This window comes from Mesoplodon mirus, assembly GCF_964341445.2.
Source record: "Mesoplodon mirus genome assembly, chromosome: 2".
NCBI lineage: Eukaryota > Metazoa > Chordata > Mammalia > Artiodactyla > Ziphiidae > Mesoplodon > Mesoplodon mirus.
Genome location: NC_138977.1, coordinates 224,995,976 through 225,014,603, shown reverse-complemented (window position 1 = coordinate 225,014,603; position 18,628 = coordinate 224,995,976). Strand labels below are relative to the sequence as shown.

General features: G+C 44.3%; 1 protein-coding gene across 1 annotated transcript in view; it reads left to right on the top strand.

Annotated features, from left to right (window-relative positions):
* Positions 1-18,628, top strand: part of ADAM12 (ADAM metallopeptidase domain 12) — a 397,973-nt gene that overhangs the window by 303,913 nt on the left and 75,432 nt on the right. Inside the window, exons 9-11 of the mRNA XM_082637797.1 lie at positions 3,779-3,948; positions 7,051-7,135; positions 10,690-10,838. Of these exons, the coding sequence (XP_082493923.1) occupies positions 3,779-3,948; positions 7,051-7,135; positions 10,690-10,838 (404 nt within the window). The remainder of the gene's footprint in view (positions 1-3,778; positions 3,949-7,050; positions 7,136-10,689; positions 10,839-18,628) is intronic.

The following is an 18,628-nucleotide window of genomic DNA, read 5'->3' as shown; positions in this document are numbered from 1 at the left end:
GCTGGTAATTGCTGAAATCCTATTTTAAGGTGATGTGCTTGGTCTTCCATGTTTGCGTTTCTTTACATATTATTCTGTATTATATCTTGCTTCAGTTTGCAAAACCAGAAATGAGCAACTGGGGGTTTGTTAATAATCTGCCCTGGTAATTAAAGAACAATATATCGGAGCAAAGTCCTGACAGACTCCGTGGAGTTCACCAGCCTGCCTGTTCTTGTGTTTCTGGCAAGGAGAAAGCTGAATTGCTGAGCGCACATATGTGTCTGTCCCCAGCAGACCCTGAAGACCCACTGGGGTACCCAGGCTCCTTGGGATGTTCTGTTCACCCAAGTCTGCTAACTGATGGGCCCTGGGCTCTCGCAAGTATGCCAGAGTTTAGTTTTGCAACTCCAAGTGGGAGCATCTTGGCTGAAAAAACAATGACTGTTCCAGTGGCAACTTCCTCATTTGCGGAAATCTTGGCTCTTCTTAGCTATTCTTAACTAATAACTGCTTGGCCAGCTGCACTGGCTTGAAGGGAAGACGGAGAAGCACATCCCAGACTGAGAGTCCGAGAAGTGATTTAGGGACAGAGGTGACATTCAGAAATGTTCAGGCAATTCCCCTGTGTGTGGAACACGGAGCATGTGTCCGATGCTGTACTGGCAGACAAACCCTTGACGTGGGAAGTCAGACATTCCCCCAGGCCCCAGTTATACTGCAGGGCGGGAGCCGCGGGGTGTGTGGCTGCCCAGTGAAGCGATAGCCTCTCTGGCTTCTCCCCTCCAATCTGTCCTGCTTCTTACTCATGACGAAGTTAGCAAGAGCTGCGCATCCGTTCAGGCTGCACCTCTGTGACCTACTTCTGAAGGACTCATCCTCCGTGCATTTAACTTCAGGTATTTTCCCTCTTGTGTGAGTCCTCATCCCCCCACCCCCTTCTCAAGCCAGTTGCCTGAGGGGTGCACATTCCTGTGTTGGACCCCAGCAGACCTCCCTGTAATCCTACCCATGTTTTCTCAGATCCGCTTCTTCTAGAAAGCCTTCTTTGAGCCCTCAAGCCCAGCATCCCCTGAACTTCCTGCTTGCACCCTTCTTGGCAGTTCACTCGATTGGCATTGACTGGAATAATGGCTAAGTATCCCCTGCCTTGAGCCTCTTGCTGGCCTCTGAGCATCTGGGAGCCAAGGGCAAGGGTATCCTAATCCTTGCTCTTTGTACCAGTGCCAAGCCTAGCATGCAGCCGGATACTTGCCGCGGCTATGTTAACGGGTGAGTCAGTTCAGCCGGCCCTGGACGGTGTCCACGTGCATCCTGGGATTCATAGGCCAGGCAGGCAGCTGCCAAGCTCCAGTTGTACTTCTGTCTGGGCCTGGGGTCACAATGGATCATCTTGGAAGGGAACCTCAGTACTCGCCCTTACCTGGGTTACTTAGTGGTTTAGAACCTGGGCACCAGCCTGCCTGTGCTTAAACCCGGCTTTGCCAGTCATGTCTCGAGTGGTCTACCTGGTCCCTCCTTGTCTCAATGTCCTTGACCGTAACGCGGAAATAATAATAGTTCTTAACTCGCAGAGTGTTGTGAGGACTGAGAGACGGCCTGGGAAGCACGTGGCACTGTGCCTAGGACGTTGGAAATGCTCGTTAAGTGTTAGCTGTGGTCATTGTAATTAGGAAGAACCAAAAGGAAGCCATCAGCAGAGCCCTGGGAAGAGCATCCCAACAGGCAGCAAGGGGACTGCTGTGATGACGTGACGTGAGTTTAGCATATGCGACAGTTAATCAATAGCACCAGTGTTGAGAGGAGAGACTGTATTGTATGCTTCTAGATAGGAAATCTGTTCTGTGATTTGAGAGGGCTAATAAAGGGAAACTACAACCCATTATTATTATGAAAAGACCCTTGATTAGTAAGCCCCCAGGCCAGCTCTGAGAAATGATGACAGTCAGACCTTGACACACCTTAGTGACCACTTCCGTATGACACTCTCCAGAGGCAAACATAGTGTCCCCAGCACAGATGACGACCCTGCAGCCCACACGGGGCATCTGACCCTGAGAGTGTCACTTGGCAGGCCGGTGTGGACGTCAGCACCGGATCGCCTGCGTTTCTGCCTTCTGATCACTGTTGTCTGTAACACAGCCGAAAGCGTAAGCTCTCCAGCGAAGCACAGCAGCCAGGCATGTGCGTTCAGAGTCCAGATGGGGCCAGGACCTTGATTTTGCCTGGAAAGCCTGGGCTGGGAGCTCGCAAGTGGATACCACAGGCCAAGCAATTCTTGATTAAAAACAAGCTGTAAGGCAGCATTTAGGTCGTATAATTGTCTCATTAACTTATTAATGTAATGCCCATAATTGTTATCTGCTTGAAACCAACTTGGACCGCTGTGATTAGTTTAGACTCTGTGATGTAGTTTGTGCTTCAGTCACATTCTTCTGCTAACCTAATGCTCACCAGATGACTAGGGAGAGATCAGCAAGGGAAAAGATGAACCTGCCTTTTGTGGGTCAGAACCCGGGGTCAGTGCTGAGCCTCGTGGAGTTTATTGCCCTTGAGCTCAGCACATTGGAATGGGGCTTAACTATCAGATGCGGAGCTTCTGTGATTTTTTGTTATTTGTTGGCTCAGAGGCTTCTAGCAACTTAGAATAGGACCTGCTCCCATCTGGAGCTTGACTTTAGCTGCCACATCTTTCTCCTTGGCTGCCTGGAGTATCAGAAAATGAGGATGTTCTCATTGTGCACTGCCTTACACATTGCAGGCTTTGAAAGATTGTACAGCCAGCCAGATGATTCCCACTTCCTTACCCCCTGGACCCTGAGCAAAGAGCCGTCTCCGTGTCTGTGTGATACCATGGGGGTAGCAAGGTAGTCGGGGGCCATGGGGAGTTCTCACCTCTACCCTGACCCCTCATCCTGCCCTAGTAAGCTCGTCTGGGACAAAACTATCCCATAGACATTGGAAGAGTTGCTCTACCTGCTTCCAACCCAAGATGATCTGTTTGTGGAGAAAGGGCTGTAGGTTGAAGTCAGGACACAGAAAGATGGGGGATGGGGGGAGCAGAAAAGCAAGAAGACTTGAAGCGAGTGGTATGCCTGAAAAAAGAGGAATTTCCTTTACCAGATCGTTCCCATGACGCTGTTGGTGAACTGGCTGTGGGAAGAATGGTCCTCAAAGTTCCTGGAGAAGGGTTCTGTGCATGCCTTTATCACCCTGAAAGATGTTGATCTGTTCACTCAATTAAAACCTTCTGGGTCCGTTATAGGTGACAGAATATGATAGGGTCAGCAAAATCTGATTTTTTGCTGAAAAATTAATACAGATTCGTTTTCAGTAACTCACAGGTAGAACATTTCTCTTAAAATGAACAAATTACTGCACTTGGCAGAGTGTCTGAAAGATCCTAATTCACTTACTGTTTTTCTTGCAGTAGATATGAACTGGCAGTCTTTAGCTGTAATGTAACGACTTTAGCAATAATAACACATCTATAGCCCATTTCACATCACCAGTGAATCGGCTGAAATGTGTGCTTCCCTACAAATAAGGGCAGACATCAAAAAGGCTGGCAACTCTAACATCTAATTGGTCAACCACATTTGAGAACCCAGTTAGCACATCACCTTGCATCAGACACCGAAAATATTCCTCCAGTTCTAATGCCACGGGAACAAGGGAGCACAGAGAGCTTTTTCATGTCACGGCAATGAAGTTCAGAACTTGCCCACCTATTCTACTCGGCATGGTAAGTTCTCATTAACGTGATCCCCCAGGGATGCCTGTCTTCTGTCTCCCTCAGTTTTACAGACCGCTGAACATTCGAATCGTGTTGGTGGGCGTAGAGGTGTGGAATGACATCGACAAATGCTCCATAAGTCAGGACCCATTCACGAGCCTCCACGAGTTTCTGGACTGGAGAAAGATGAAGCTTCTACCTCGCAAATCCCATGACAATGCACAGCTTATCAGGTAAGGCATCTGTTGTCTCTCCTTTGCTTAAAATAAAAGAGTGATCTCAGCACACCTGCGCTCCCTCTTAGCCTCACCTGACAGTCCATGAAGCTGCACATTGTTCAGCAGGACACATTGACTGGACCAGGGGCAAAGGGGGCTTCTCAGCCCACACTGCGGGGGCAGGGTGGGGGGAGGGGAGGGGCCATCTCGATTGAAATTGGGGGCTGTTGGAAAAGTCTTTCTTTGCATACCCTGGGAAAACTATCCCTCTGGCTAATGTCTTACTTCCTTCGTCTAACACCTGGACATTTCCTCTATGCAACTGTTTCTAGGCTTAGTCTTTTTTTTTTTTCTCTTTTTTGGCGGCACCACACAGCATGCGGGAATCTTAGTCCAATCCCCGACCAGGCACTGAACCCGTGCCCCCTGCAGTGGAAGCGTGGAGTCTTAACCACTGGGCCGCCAGGGAAGTCCCAAGTCTTTTTTTTTTTTAATACTACTAATCCATGAAGGTTTTTATTATAACTTCTCAAATTTAATTTACAGATTATATGTGTCATAAAGACAATCGATATAACTTTTTTTTTTTTTTTTTTTTTTTTTGCGGTACGTGGGCCTCTCACTGTTGCGGCCTCTCCCGTTGCGGAGCACAGGCTCCGGACGCGCAGGCTCAGCGGCCATGGCTCACGGGCCCAGCCGCTCCGCGGCATGTGGGATCTTCCCGGACCAGGGCACGAACCCGCGTCCCCTGCATCGGCAGGCAGACTCTCAACCACTGCGCCACCAGGGAAGCCCCGAAATAACATTTTGATATTCACAAATACTTTTCTTTTTTTCATGTTTTTCTCTCATGTTTTTATTTGTTTATTGACCTTTTCATTTCTTTTTTTTCAATTTTTATTTTATATTGGAGTGTAGTTGATTAACAATGTTGTGTTAGTGTCAGGTGTACAGCAAAGCGATGCAGTTATACATATATGGTTATCTATTCCTTTTTGAATTCTTTTCCCATTTAAGTTATTACAGAATATTGAGCAGGGTTCCCTGTGCTATACAGTAGCTCCTTGTGGGTTATCTATTTTAAATATAGTCGTGTGTATATGTCAATCCCTAACTCCCAATTTATCCCTCCCTCTAGGCTTAGTCTTGATCTAGAGTTGTCCTGAGTAGTATATTTTTTAAAAGCTCATTTTCTGTCATTATTAGTGAAAAATATTTATGCAAGATCTGAAGGCAGTACATTAGGGTGATCCTTGCCAGCTGCCTGGAGAAAGAAAATCTTTATTCCTCCTGTTTTGCTGTTACTCTTTGTCTTCTAGATCAGAGAATACCAGGAGTGTCGCAGATCAGCCTTGTGTTCTGTTGTTCACTCAGTGTGTATTGAGCACAAACAAGGAACAAAACATGTTTTAGGGGCTTTGAACATAATGGTGACCAACATTGTAAACCTCCCCACTTTTGGGAGTCTCCAGTTTCCTGGGAGAAGACAATAATAAACAAAGACATTTCAGAGCGTGATAAGGGTCGTGAAGATAATAAAATGAGGGAAAGCACACCTATGATATAGTATAATACCTTGGTAACATGTTACAGACACCTTTATATTTAAACAAAAAATGTCATAATCTAAGTTGGTATGGAGTAGGTTTTTCCTAAACTGAACAGCTTTTTATTAAAATTCTTAAACAGTTTGTGCCTTTATTATGTTCTCATGTAGCTCATATCACTGAATTGAAAGCTTTAGGGTCAGAGACACTTTTCTTTGACACATTGGATCTAGTTTACTGAACATTTATGGGAAGCTGAAAAGCAGTCCTACCGTAACCTCGCTTTCGAAAAGGCCTTCATCTGAACTGAGGCTGTTGGCATTCCCTGATAATTTACTTTGGCCATTTCATAGGGTTGTGTTTTTTCCCCACCCTGGATATTTGTGGTTGCCTCATATTTTATGCATTGATTAATCCTGAACTACTAAAAATAGAGTCAGAGTGATTTGTTTTGATTTTTTTCCCCCAAATGGAGTCTGTCCAGCTTGAACATCTGGAAGTAAATTAGCCTCTTATATAACCTTATATATATATATATATATATATATATATATATATGGGTATAATTGTGTCTGTTAAAATGGTCTATATAGATGTAAATAGAAAAGCCACAATCACTACTATTGTACATATGCATGTAATAGGATGGCTGGTTGGCTGGATGGATAGATGGATGATTGGATACATACATACATACATAGGTGAGGTCACATTTTGTATATACCTATCCCATTTCATCCAATTGAGCACTGCTAAATATATAACTTTTCAAATAATATGTGTAATATCTATATATGTACATGGCCAAGATAACATGGGTAAGTCATTTTTTCCCTCAAAGGAGATTCAGCAAATACAGTTTTTAATTTTTAATGCATGAGGTTGGAATTAATAGCATTGCATTAAAGAGGGCTTGATGTCATTACTCATTGATTAAGATTCCATATAGGGGAAAAGCCACACCTAACCCATGAGCTCCCCTTCCGGAAGCTTCCTCCTGGGCTGCCAAGGCTTTGTGGGTGCTAACTTCTACACTAACTCCAGAGGGTCAATCATTTTTCTGCCAATCTCACTTTTGCAAGCTATATTAGCAGGATATTTTGGAAGAGTTTGGGTTTCTGGCCTAATTGTAATGTTACCCAGGAAAACAAAATTCAGCTGCAACAGAAAATCTAGTAAAGCATCTAATGCCTTTCATTTGTTAACAGTGATTCTCTGTGACTCTTTTCAGCCCTAATATCAGCAGACATTGTTTAAAAGGAACAGCTCCCCACCCAGTTCATTAGAAAATAGCAGGATACAACTTATAAATATATAAGTCGCGAATAGTTGTTGTCCCGAGTCTTGAAAACAAAAATCTGAAAGGATTAGGAGACGACAGTGAACTGGAAGATAAATTTTAGAAGAACCAAAGGTAAAGATCACCTGTAAACATACTCTCATGCAGCTATTTTCGTCTTTGCGTATGCTTGTGTAGTTTCCTGTTGGAATGTAGGAATGTCCAACAGAATTTCAAATATTAGAAAATGTCCTTATACTGATTTAAGAAAGTCCTTTCTTTTCTTTCTAGTGGAGTTTATTTCCAAGGGACCACCATCGGCATGGCACCCATCATGAGCATGTGCACAGCAGAACAGTCCGGGGGCATCGTCATGGTAAGCCAGGAGCATCAAGAATCTGACAGTGATGTCCAGACCTAATTCTCTTGATGATTTCCCAGGACATCTCTACTTTCATCAGACTTTGTAAAATTAGGTCCTTTTCTTTAATGCTTCTTATATATAATTCTACCCTTTTTCTAGCTCTGCTTATGATCTTCCATACCCGACAGTACTCTAGGGACTGTTTATAAAACACATCAAGCTGCACACAGGAAGGCTGAGTGTGTAAAAACAGCTCAGTGGAAGCCAGTCTACACCTTTTGCGGAGAAAAAGTTTCAAGTGGGATTTTGATCCACCCGTCTCCATCCAGGAATTCCTCCCAGCATTGGGATGAGCCAGGTCACTGGGGTTCCCCTCATCACTCAGCTTCTGGGATGGGCTGTGATCTCACCAAATATTGCCGTTAGAATGGCTTTCTGATGGTTCTCCCTCCAGGCACGATAGCCAAAAGTCTGAGGTTTTTAACTATTTACCGCTGCAAATGCTTGACATACCTCCTAGCCAGTGTCCAATTTGTCTTTATACTAACCTTATTCTTGGAAGGCAGAGACCTAGGTTTATTGCTTTACAAGGATCATTTTGTCATAGTATATATGTCTGTAAAAGGAAATAGAATGGGGAGACTACTGGGGACTTGTTTCTTATGAATTTAAGAGGGAGGTGACTTTGACAGGTTCCCCTTCATCAGGTAACTAAAGGAAAGGTTTTCACCCCATGCTGTCACTGTCCCTGATGGGAAAACATAGTGTCCCCTTTGCACCAGCCCTCAGATAGGGAGTGTCCTCGGAGACCATTCCACCATCTCTGTTAAACAAACAGAAGCTTGCCCTTCCAAGAAACCATGAATTCCTCCACATTTTTCAAACAGAACATTTGTGAATATTCCATTGTATTAAAGGGCTGAAGCAGTAACGTTCTGCTGACTTTTATTTGCTCTCCACATACTGCCCAGCCTAATCTTCTTAGTGAATATCCACAGTGAATATTTTCCTCTTCTCTGGGTGGCGCTGGTAATTAACATAAACATTCACTAAACGTGTAGGCTGAGGAGGCTGTCTGGAGGGATGGCACCCACCCAGTGGACTTCTGGCTTCAACGGGCTGCCCTCTGGTTTCCTTTGAACCTGGAAGCCTTCCAGTGATCTCCACCATGGAAGTCACTGGAAAGTTTAGGTTTTGTTGGTGCCAGGTTCATTTCAAGTCAGATCCCAACGGTCTTTTTACAGAGCAGCCTGTAAAGTTTTAAGAGGGAATCATTTTCTGTTTCATGGTTCCATGGTCCATCGCTACTGACTTTGCCACTTAAAATTGGCGTAAATATTTTTTAGAGCTGAAACTGAATTCCTTCTAAGTATGGCAGGTTCTGCAGCTGTGGAGTGTTCAGAGGTTCTTATAACCGATCTGATGGTATTAAGCAACTTTTTTAAGTTCACATCCTTTATTCTGTTTCCATGCAAGCATTTGGTCAAGATTCCTTCTTTAAAAGGAGACAGGGAAGGCTATTTAAAGAAAAAAAAAAGATAAAAATGAATGTGGAGAAATAGAAGCAGATGTATATACTGCGGTAGGAATCAAGTCAAGACCAAAGTTAATCAATAAGAAATATGCTTGATGGGCCGGCCAGCAGTGAATATCATCCTTAGGCTCACTCTTTGTTTACTCCACATAGAAGAGAAGCATCACATAGGCTGAAAGCTCACAGCTCCTTTAGTTTCTATAAAATTCATGAGATCAACAAAATCAATATCTTGACCAGATCTAAAACATCTAGACTTTCTCCTATTGTGTCTCTAAAGTTGAATTCATGGGTGTTACATACGACCGTGCCTCTTTCAAGGACTCACAAATCTAAGAGGAAGGAAATCATGTCACAAGGAAGCAGGAATCCTAATCACACTGAAAATTTGAGTTCTGTACTGTTTCTCTATTTTTCCAAGATAGAACAGATCATTAATTTTAGTCACTTCAAGCCGTGCCTTTGTATCTAACTGGACTAAAATAGTCTTGGTTTGGAGATAATGCCAGAAATAAAGAAATAGGTTTTTGTCTTATTAGAAATATGAACTGTTTATCGGGGTTTCTTAAGAGACATTCTGTGTATAATCACCTATGCGTGAAAGAATGTGAAACAATTACGCAATTCAAGACAAAACCAAGATATTCAGTGATACAAAAGAATCTGATGAAGAGTCATTTTTTAAGGATGAATTCCTTGAATTTTTGTGCCAAAGCATGCTAAATTCAGCCCTCAGTATTCTTAGATTGAAGAAAATCGATGTCCTGAAACATGTTTGTGAAGCTTCCTACAACAGGACACTAAAATCTAAACAAAGTAATTTATTAGGAATTTCATCTATTCTAAGAATAACTTGGTTCCTTGACATGCCACTCTTTTCTTAGACTGAGGGCCAGTGAGAAAGGCAGCTACAGCTGTAACCGCCAACAAGCCTATATCTTATATGAACACACCTATATCAAGAGGCCCCACAAAGATTGTCTGTATCAGGAATAATGCATTCTCTAAAGCACAGTGTCATTGTTTCCTGGAAACCTCTTGGGTAGCCTCTTATCTCCTTCCTGGGTAGCACAAAGCAGGATTCAATGTTACCTTCATTACTCTGTGGTGTGCAGGCCGTTGCAGAAACACCAATCATGGGCACCATTTCTGCAAATCAACTAATTTTAGTTTGTTAAAGTTGAGTAATGATACTTAAAAAATTAATTTCTAATATCTCTTTAGCCAAGCCATGCATGCACTCCACTAAGTTAGGGGTGGCCAAGCAGTGTTTGGTGGGTGGAGAACCTGCCTTCCAAAACCAAGCAAAAGGTTGAGTGAACTCCCAAGAGCAAAAATCAGAGAGTCGGGATGCCTCCATCCATTTCCAAAGTCTACCTGACAAAACAAAGGGCCAGCAAGAGTAAGGCATAACTGGATTACAATCTTAATCCAATGCATCTTCAAACAGATTACTCAGTGTCATTAGCTTTTATGGTGAATTCTTGTGAATTTTCCAAGTATCCTTCTCTACCAAGTAGACAGCAAGAGGCATACTCAGTAACAATTGCTCAGATCTTATTTAGACTGTTCAAAGTATGCTTCCCCTAATGACTTTATACCAGCATCGTCTCAATCAAGGATAAAACGGTACTTTCATTACCCGTGAAGGAACGAGCTGCTTCTTCCTATGATACAGGACAACTTTTTGCTTCGTTCAATAGAATGGTGTCTCGTGAGAGATTGTAGGAAGGGAGAGAGAAATGATTGCCTTGATTATTTCATGTAAAGACACAAGGAATCCTGCATGTATTCATGAGGAATGCATTCCTCAGCAGAGGGGGCCCCAAACTAGTTGAAAAAAATGGATCAAATTTTTTTTAAGTTTGAACTATATAATGGGGCTCTATCTTGGCTCCTGGTAGGAGATTGGACTCCATTAAATGTTTATAAAAGATAAATATCTGGGGGGCAGGGCTGAGGGGAGGGGCGTGGCTGGGAAAGAGGCCAAAAAGATGTGAACTATACATTGTGCTCTTGTATTTTCTTTGAGGACCATTCAGACAGTCCGCTTGGCGCGGCTGTGACCCTGGCCCATGAGCTGGGACACAATTTCGGGATGAACCATGACACTCTGGAGAGGGGCTGTAGCTGCAGAACGGCTGCCGACAAAGGAGGCTGCATCATGAACCCCTCAACCGGGCAAGTACTGATGCTTCCAGCTGTTCTGAGAGCCGGGGTGCGCCTTGAAATATGTATTGGGAAACAGCCGGGCAAAGAGCTCCCTGGTTTTCTGGCCAGAGCACCCATGGAAGCTTCCCGAAAGAAACTCCGTGGACCGTGCTTCCCTGAGAGAAGCACCCAGATTGCAGAGCACAGGGCATGAGGCCTGAGCGCCTCCCTAAGAAGTGGTGGGCATGGATCCTGCCTTTGTTCAGAGATCGCGAATTACCCTACAATCCCAGCACATGGTTTTGATTCGCACCTACAGCTCCGTCTGGGCGTGCAAAAAAGCCACGGTGCAAAGCGGGCGCGGTTAGATGGGTCCCGTGTGGGGATGTCCCGTGTGGGGACGTCTTCCCTCTGGGTTGGCCCTGGGTTGGAGCTGAAATGTGTCAGTAGCTTGGGGATTTGTAGGGCCCCCGCCTCTAATACCACATCCCCTTCTCAGATCTTAAAGGTTTAAATGATGGGACTTTTCCTTTTCAGTAAATTATGTCATTCTTCCTCATTTCATGCCTTTCTGAAACGCTAGACTTGATTCACCCAGAAAAAAAGGAAGACAGTTTCATTACTGCAGCATTCAGAGGAGGTAGAAATAGATGCAGCTTGGAGTGATTACAGATTATGATGTGTCCCTACACCTCTACAGGCCCCTCCCAAACTAGAATGGTGTGCTAACGTAGGAAGATTTTCACTAGTGAAGGAAAACACGCACTTGTTATGATGCCAGCTTCTTTTTCATACCTTGAGACCTTCCCAGTGCTTTTATCTTTACGGCACTTCCTAGGCCAAGTCTGCTCTCTGAGTTTGCTGAAAGGAAGCACTGGGAACAAGAAGCAAGTGCGGACGGGCAGCCTGAAGGCTGGCCTCTGCGAAGTCGTGGTGTACGCGGAGGGCGGGGCACCTGCTTAAAGAGGATGAAAACTGCCGGAAGAGGGATGGATTGTTACAGAACGTGGTTATGCTTTTACAACCAATAGCCTCGTGGACCTCCTCTTGAATGGCCTGTAGGGCAGAACTTCGTGGCTCACGTCATGTCATTTCACGGGTGCTGGTCGATAAGGCGTCTTTTCCCAGCAAGGCGCTGCTTCTCCGGTCCATCACCACCATTAGCACAAAGCCTTCAGGTGTGCATTGTTTTTGCTTGAGGCTCTGTCTTAAGCACAATTCCAGGGACTCACCAAGACCTAGTAGAGGAACTTGCTCTCTGAGTCTGTGATGACAGAAGCTGAGAACCTGAGCAGGAAGTGAAAGTATCTTAGGCCCAACACCAACAGGAAGTGAAATGTTGCAAAATCCAATAAGGAGAGCTTCCCCAAAGGGAGGCAGGTTGCTCCCAGAAGCAGGGTGCTCCTTGTCATTTAAACTCCCCAGGCCGGGGCAGAATAGCTGCTTGTTGGGGATTTGGGGCAAAGAATCCCTTCTTAGGGGGGTGAGGTTGGGCCAGGGCCTGTGAGTGTCTTCTGTTTCCAATATTCCACCAGCCCAGATAGGGTCCAGAATCTCTGGGGAGGAGATTGGCAGGAAGGTGACGTGGAACTGAGTGGCCTTCATGCTTTCTCATTCTCGATGAGCTCCAAGTGGCCAGGGAAAATTCAGTCAGTGCTTAATCTCCCTGATTATTAAGTAGGCACAAACACGGCAGCCTATATGCCTCCAAAAGTGGTTCTCAAAGACTAAGAAGATTGGATTGTTAATATTGTTAATGGTCCAGAACTCTTGATAAAAGAGGCGAATGGAAGAGAGGAAAATCTAGACTGGGGATACTGCACTGGGATTGAAGAGACCTGAGCCTCAACTAGCCTCAATTCTGACACTAGTTGTTTTTGGTAAAACAAGCAAATTAGTAACCCCTCTGGCTCTTATGTTTTTATCAGTAAAATGAGTGATCAGTCTTTATTTTTCCTTCCTTCCTTCCTTCCCTCCATCCATCCATCCATCCATCTATTCATTATTCATTTCATCTGTCCTTCCACCCATCATTATTATTCATTATTCATTTCATTCATTATTCATTTCATCTGTCCTTCCACCCATCCATCCATTTGTCCATCTTTTCATCATTCCATCCATCCATCCATTCATTCATCCACCTATCCTTTCACTTGTTTGTTCACACATTAAACAAATACTTTGACCCCTGTGTTTTTTGTTGTGGAGAATGCAAGATGAGAAAGACCCTACAGCCCTAAGAGTCCTACAATTCTGGAGGCACAATAGCAAGGCATTGCTTTCTGGTACTCTCTGTAATTTTGTGTAAATCCCTTCAAATTGGAAAGTCTTCATGGCAGCATTTAAGGATTGCAAGCCAAATTACCCAGGAGATATTTGAAAATCATAGGTAGAAATGGTATTGTTAAGAGCTCAGCAAATCATTTAAAAAGCTGTTTTTTTCTTACCAGGGGTTTGCTAATAGCCTTTCCTTGATTTATACCTTATTAGCGATTTCTGAGCTTCCTCTTTTGCTGAGCTTGTGCTTTCGCGTAAATCTTCTCTATTTGGTTCTCATTTATGATCCCACATTCCTGTCCAGAGATTGGCGTTTTTAATTTTCTCAGATGGAAAGAAACTTCCTAAGCAAGTGGGTGAATTAATCACAAAAGCCCACAGTAAGGAGGAGGTCAAGCTGTTGCGGCCATCTCAGTCATCCATCACCCATTTTAGAATTTCCAGACTGCTTTTAATCTCCAGTATTATCTCGATGTGGTCATTCTCTTACCTCACAGAGTCCCCATGAGAGTGGGAGAGTGGATTAGATGAGATCATATGTCTTTGTAAATTGTAAATCACTCCACAAATATATGGAGGTATTATTATTATTATTTAGCTTACAGGGACCTTGGCACCATTGAAGAGTTAAAGGCTTTTTGTTTTTTCAGAATTCCCGCTCATAGTTGCTGGAAAGCACTTCTACTACCATGTAGGCGCCCGTGGTTTCTGTGTGAATGGCTCGTTTTCAACTGGCCCCCACCCGAACCTTCCTCCCAACTTCCTCCCCACTGCTGATTCAGACATGAGTGGCAAATGCTAAAAATGTGATTTAAGTCTCAGCCCCAAATGTGACTTGCAAAGAGATGAATCAGGGACTGCTTTCACGAGACGAAACTCTCCCAGAATCGAAAAGAACCATGTATTGCAGACGGTTTAAAGGAAAGAAAGGCATCCCTTAATACCCCTTGTTTATTCTTTATCAAAACATTCCAGAATCCGTACCGTGAAATTTCACCAACTGCCATCGTTGACGAATTGGACCCAAAGGCCTAAAAATACGAGGATGGAGGAGAATTCTTTTAAACATGGGTGTCATGACTTCAGTTGCGTGTTATGGGAATAGTTGGAGGGGGTGTCCTTACAGGTTGTGTCATTAATTACTGCAAGTCTTTGAGTGTGTGTGAGTGTGTTGTATGTCTTTGGATAGTTAACATTAAGGCCTGTCTTGGAAATTACTCCTTGGCAAAAGCAATATCTGGGGATTCGTGTGGGAGTTTGAACTCAGTTGAGTCCATCCATTGATGAGCTTCTTGGAGCATTTGGTCTTCAAGGGGTTGAGGACTAAGTATGCCACATTTATGGGAGTAAGAAAAACATGAATAATTTGAGCACTTTGGGAAAAGAAAATTTACTATAATAGTAAATGTCACTTCCTAGAGTAGAAAAAAAAGGCAGTATTAACATTCAAAAGCTACTCTCAGAGCTCCCTTTTATTTCTTTGAGGAAAATTTTCTGTTACTGTGAGAGTTGGAGTCAAAGAGCCATCTCTTGAGGGGATACAGCTGGATCGGAAACCCACGGTAACTCAGCTCCTGCAACGTGCCACCTGCTTTGATAGATGTTGGGGTTATTTCAGCCACGAACAGGACAGACCCTTTTCTTGCCCTCATGGAACTTGCGTTCTTGTGGGGAAGACAGTCTGGAAAAACAGTAAATCAAAAACTGCAGGTTGGAAGAAATGCTATGAAGGAAGAAAAGGAAGAGGATAGAAAGGAGACACGTGGGCTGGGGGACCCGACGTTAATTAGTGCTTTGGGGGAGACCTCTCCGTGGAGATGACGTTTAAGCCAAGACCAACAGGAAGAGAGGGATGGAGAGCCTGCAGAGATGGAAGGACGTGGGCTTGGGCAGAGGGGACACCATGAGGAGGGAAAGCATCACCAACGGGAAGCCAGTGTCTGGTGGGGCTGGATCGGAACGGGGTGGGGCTGGAGGGAAGTGGTGCTGATGCCACTGGAGAGAAAGGAGGGGCCGGAACACGCAAAGCCCACGCCGCGGTAGGAACATGGATTCGTCTCCAGGGCAGGGAACCATCGTTGGAGGGTTTTAGGCGGGACCGTAACATGATCTGAGTTTTCTTTTAAGAATTCTTCACTTTTAGCAAAAAAAAAAAAAAAAGAATTCTTCACTTTTAAGAAGATGGCGTAGCATCTGAGCTATTGTAGTTTGCCAAATTAAGGGGTTTACTGTCTGTAAAAAATAGGGGGGAGCTTCTTGTTAAAAAAGAAATGGTATATAAACTCTCATTTTATTTTAGTGTAATTACTAGGCACTTGGGATCCCTTAAGAAGGAGCCTGCACTTAGCACACCGGGGGGCGGATCACACCACAGCTTCACCCGCTCACCTCAGCGGTCTTGTAGACTTGATGTCAAAGGTTCTCTTCTGTTTAGGATTCCACTTTGCTTTTCCTCTAGTAAGATTCTTTAAGGGCTCTACTTCAACAGCCACAAAAGAGCACTTCCACACTCTATATATCTGAAGAGATATATACAGATCTATATATCTGGTATATCTGAAGGGAGTTGGTGCCATAGTTTTCATGCTGATACTAAGATTCAGAGCTTGGGGCTGTTTGGGTTTTGTTTAATCCAGACTGGCAAACGGCTCTCAAGCAAAGAATGTGCTGCCTGGCTGCCAAGGGACAGTGGAGGGCAGTGTGTTGAGTGCCCTGGAGAATGTGGGCCGAGAAAATAAGCGAATGAGGGTTACCGCTTGCTTGCTCACCAGGGGTGTAGATAATTTACATTCAGCTGAGGTTGGGCATTCAGGAATAACATCTACAAGTAGATCAAATAACCATGTTCAAGGTGAAAGCATTGCCATTCCACTTCCTCAGAAGTGTGGATAATTGGCTCATTCGATTCCGTATAATTCAATTCAGGAAACATTCATTGCATACCTCCCTGCTGCACAGCTGTCTGGACGTGGATCACAGCTGGATGGCCTCCACCCAAGTTCAACCTTCTCTCAGGAAAGCTGAGAGGACACAGGCCCTGCCTCCAACTCAGGAAACAGGGCTGGGTGACCAATTATAGCAAAACCACTCACTTACTCAGCTCGTATTTACTGGGTACCTGTGTGCCAGATTCCAAGGAGCAGAGTGGGGCCACGGACACAAAAGGCAGGAACCTTGATTTCTAGGCCCTTATATTGTGGTAGGGATCCCAGGCAAGTAAACTGGTGATTACAGACTGGAAGCTCAGGGCTGATAGGGGACATTTTGGGGTGCCATGGGGCTCACAACAGGGGCACCTAATCTCATCTATTTACACAGTCCTGGGTATCATAACATCATCTATAAGTACTTCAGTTGTGCCTCTAAAAGATAAGGAGAAAATTTTAAACATCACCATAATAGCATCTCACATTTTTTAAAAAATGACCAATAATTCATTGTGAACAAGGAGCAAAGGTTGGAAGGGGTGTTGGACAGGGAACATTCTGGAGTAAAGTCCAGTCTGAACCCATCCTGGAAGAATTGCATAGGGTTAGGCAGACCCTCCTCGAGAATTCCTAGCTCATGTTACAGGAAATTTGGATTTATTTTTGAGGAGGCCTCTATCTGAAAATGTGATTCGGGAAACTAAAATCAACTGCACTTTTCAGTGAAAAGTTCCCAAGTTTCAGATGTGGTAGCAATTGATAGAAATTCGATGTATCTGGAAAGGCTATCCCCTTTCAAGAAGCACTTGCTTTCCTGAAAATCGGTGCAGAACATACATAATTAAAACTCACCCCCATTTGAAGGTTGAGGATCTATCTGAGGTCATGAAATACACTTATTATAAAGGGATTTTATGAGCATGGGATTGGAGAAAATCATTTCCTCATATCAGTTCTTCATTTGAAGGTGATTATTTTTTTTTCTCAATGGAAAGTTTAAGGAAGTCTTCACTTCCTTCTTCAAGGTGCAGTAGGGAAAACAATGGAAATCTTTATCCAAGGAGTAAAAAATAAATAAATAAACAACAACAAAATGAGGCACTCTAGTAACATTAAAACGCTACAGGGAAGAATCAATTTAACTATCCAGCTAGAGTAACTGAGTTGACTACTTACCAACATGACGATAAGGGGGAAATGAACTGGGAGGAGATATTCCTGACAGCAGTTCAAGAGGACCCCTCGATACAGACCATGTTCTTATTTCTTCTCTGTGGGATTAGATATTGCTCACTGGAAAATGAAGGAGTTTGTCTGCAATTAATGCAGAGTTGGGATAGTAAAAGTCACTGCCCAAGGGCATGGTAGAATGTCCTCTCCTCTTAAGCTGGATGCAAAACAGAGGTCAAGCTAGGGAGACTGGTCCGCATAGCACTGCTCCTTGAATATCCAGTTTGGGGGAAGTGAACGGAGGCAGACTTGACTTTGGCCCTAGAGATTACTGGGGATGTATCTTTCATCAGTCAGCGGTGTGAGGTGGGTGCGGTTATACCCATTTTAAGGATGAGGAGGTGGAGCTCAGAAAGTTAAATGAATTGCTTACGTTTTCAAAACTACCCAAGTGGAAGCCCCAAGACGTTAGGCTGAGTCACCAGGAACCAGGCCTCTGATTTTCCACCTTCCTTTTATCTCAAATAAAAATGTGCAGCAGCTGTAAACCTCAGGAAGAGGAGAAGGGCATCTATCCTGGGGTATTAGTCAGAGAAAGATGTGCTGGCTTCCCACCGCAGACTTCGAGGGAGCTCCGTGGTCCAGACTGAGGCTGAGACTGGGGCGGCCGTGCCATCCTGCCTCCCGGGGCTGCTTACCATGTGGAGGTCACCTCGGCTGTATTTGCCGTGTTCAGGCTCCAGGCGGGAACTGAAGCCTTCTCAGTACAGAGCTTTGTCCCTGTGTGACTTCTGGGAAGCAGGAAGGCTGGCCCATTTTTAAGCCATTTAGTTCTGCAAATCTCCTTCAACTTAGGTTACAACAGCAGAGAATTATTTCCTGTCATTGCTCGTTAATCCAGCATTTTATTTGTGGTAGAACATGTGTGAAAACATTGCCGCTGAAATTCTGCCAAGCCCTCCCCACTTACATGCACGCACACACGCGCACACACACACACACACACACACACACACACGGCTTCCTCCTTTCCCCAGGACTTTTGGCACAGAGGCCACAGAGTGAGGTCAAGGGTAAATTCTGGGCCTGTCTGTGATCAGCAGTATTCAGAAGGACCCACTTTAAGCTCTACTCGGTCAGGAATTTTGTCTGTTTTGTTCATTGCTGGAGCCCCAGCACCTGGAACGTATAGTAGATTTCAGTAAATTCTTCTTGACTGAAAGGATGGATGGGTGGACGGATGGATGGATGGATGGATGGATGGATGGATGGATGGATGGATGGATGGGCGGCTGGGTGGATGGACAGATGGACGGTGATTCCAGCACAATCAGATGTGTGCAGAGTGAAGCCACATTTCACCTTTCATGTATTGGCTAAGCTTCTAAGGAGAAGATTCTGAGACCACTGTCTTTTATACGGTAGCATTTGCTGCCGCATTTT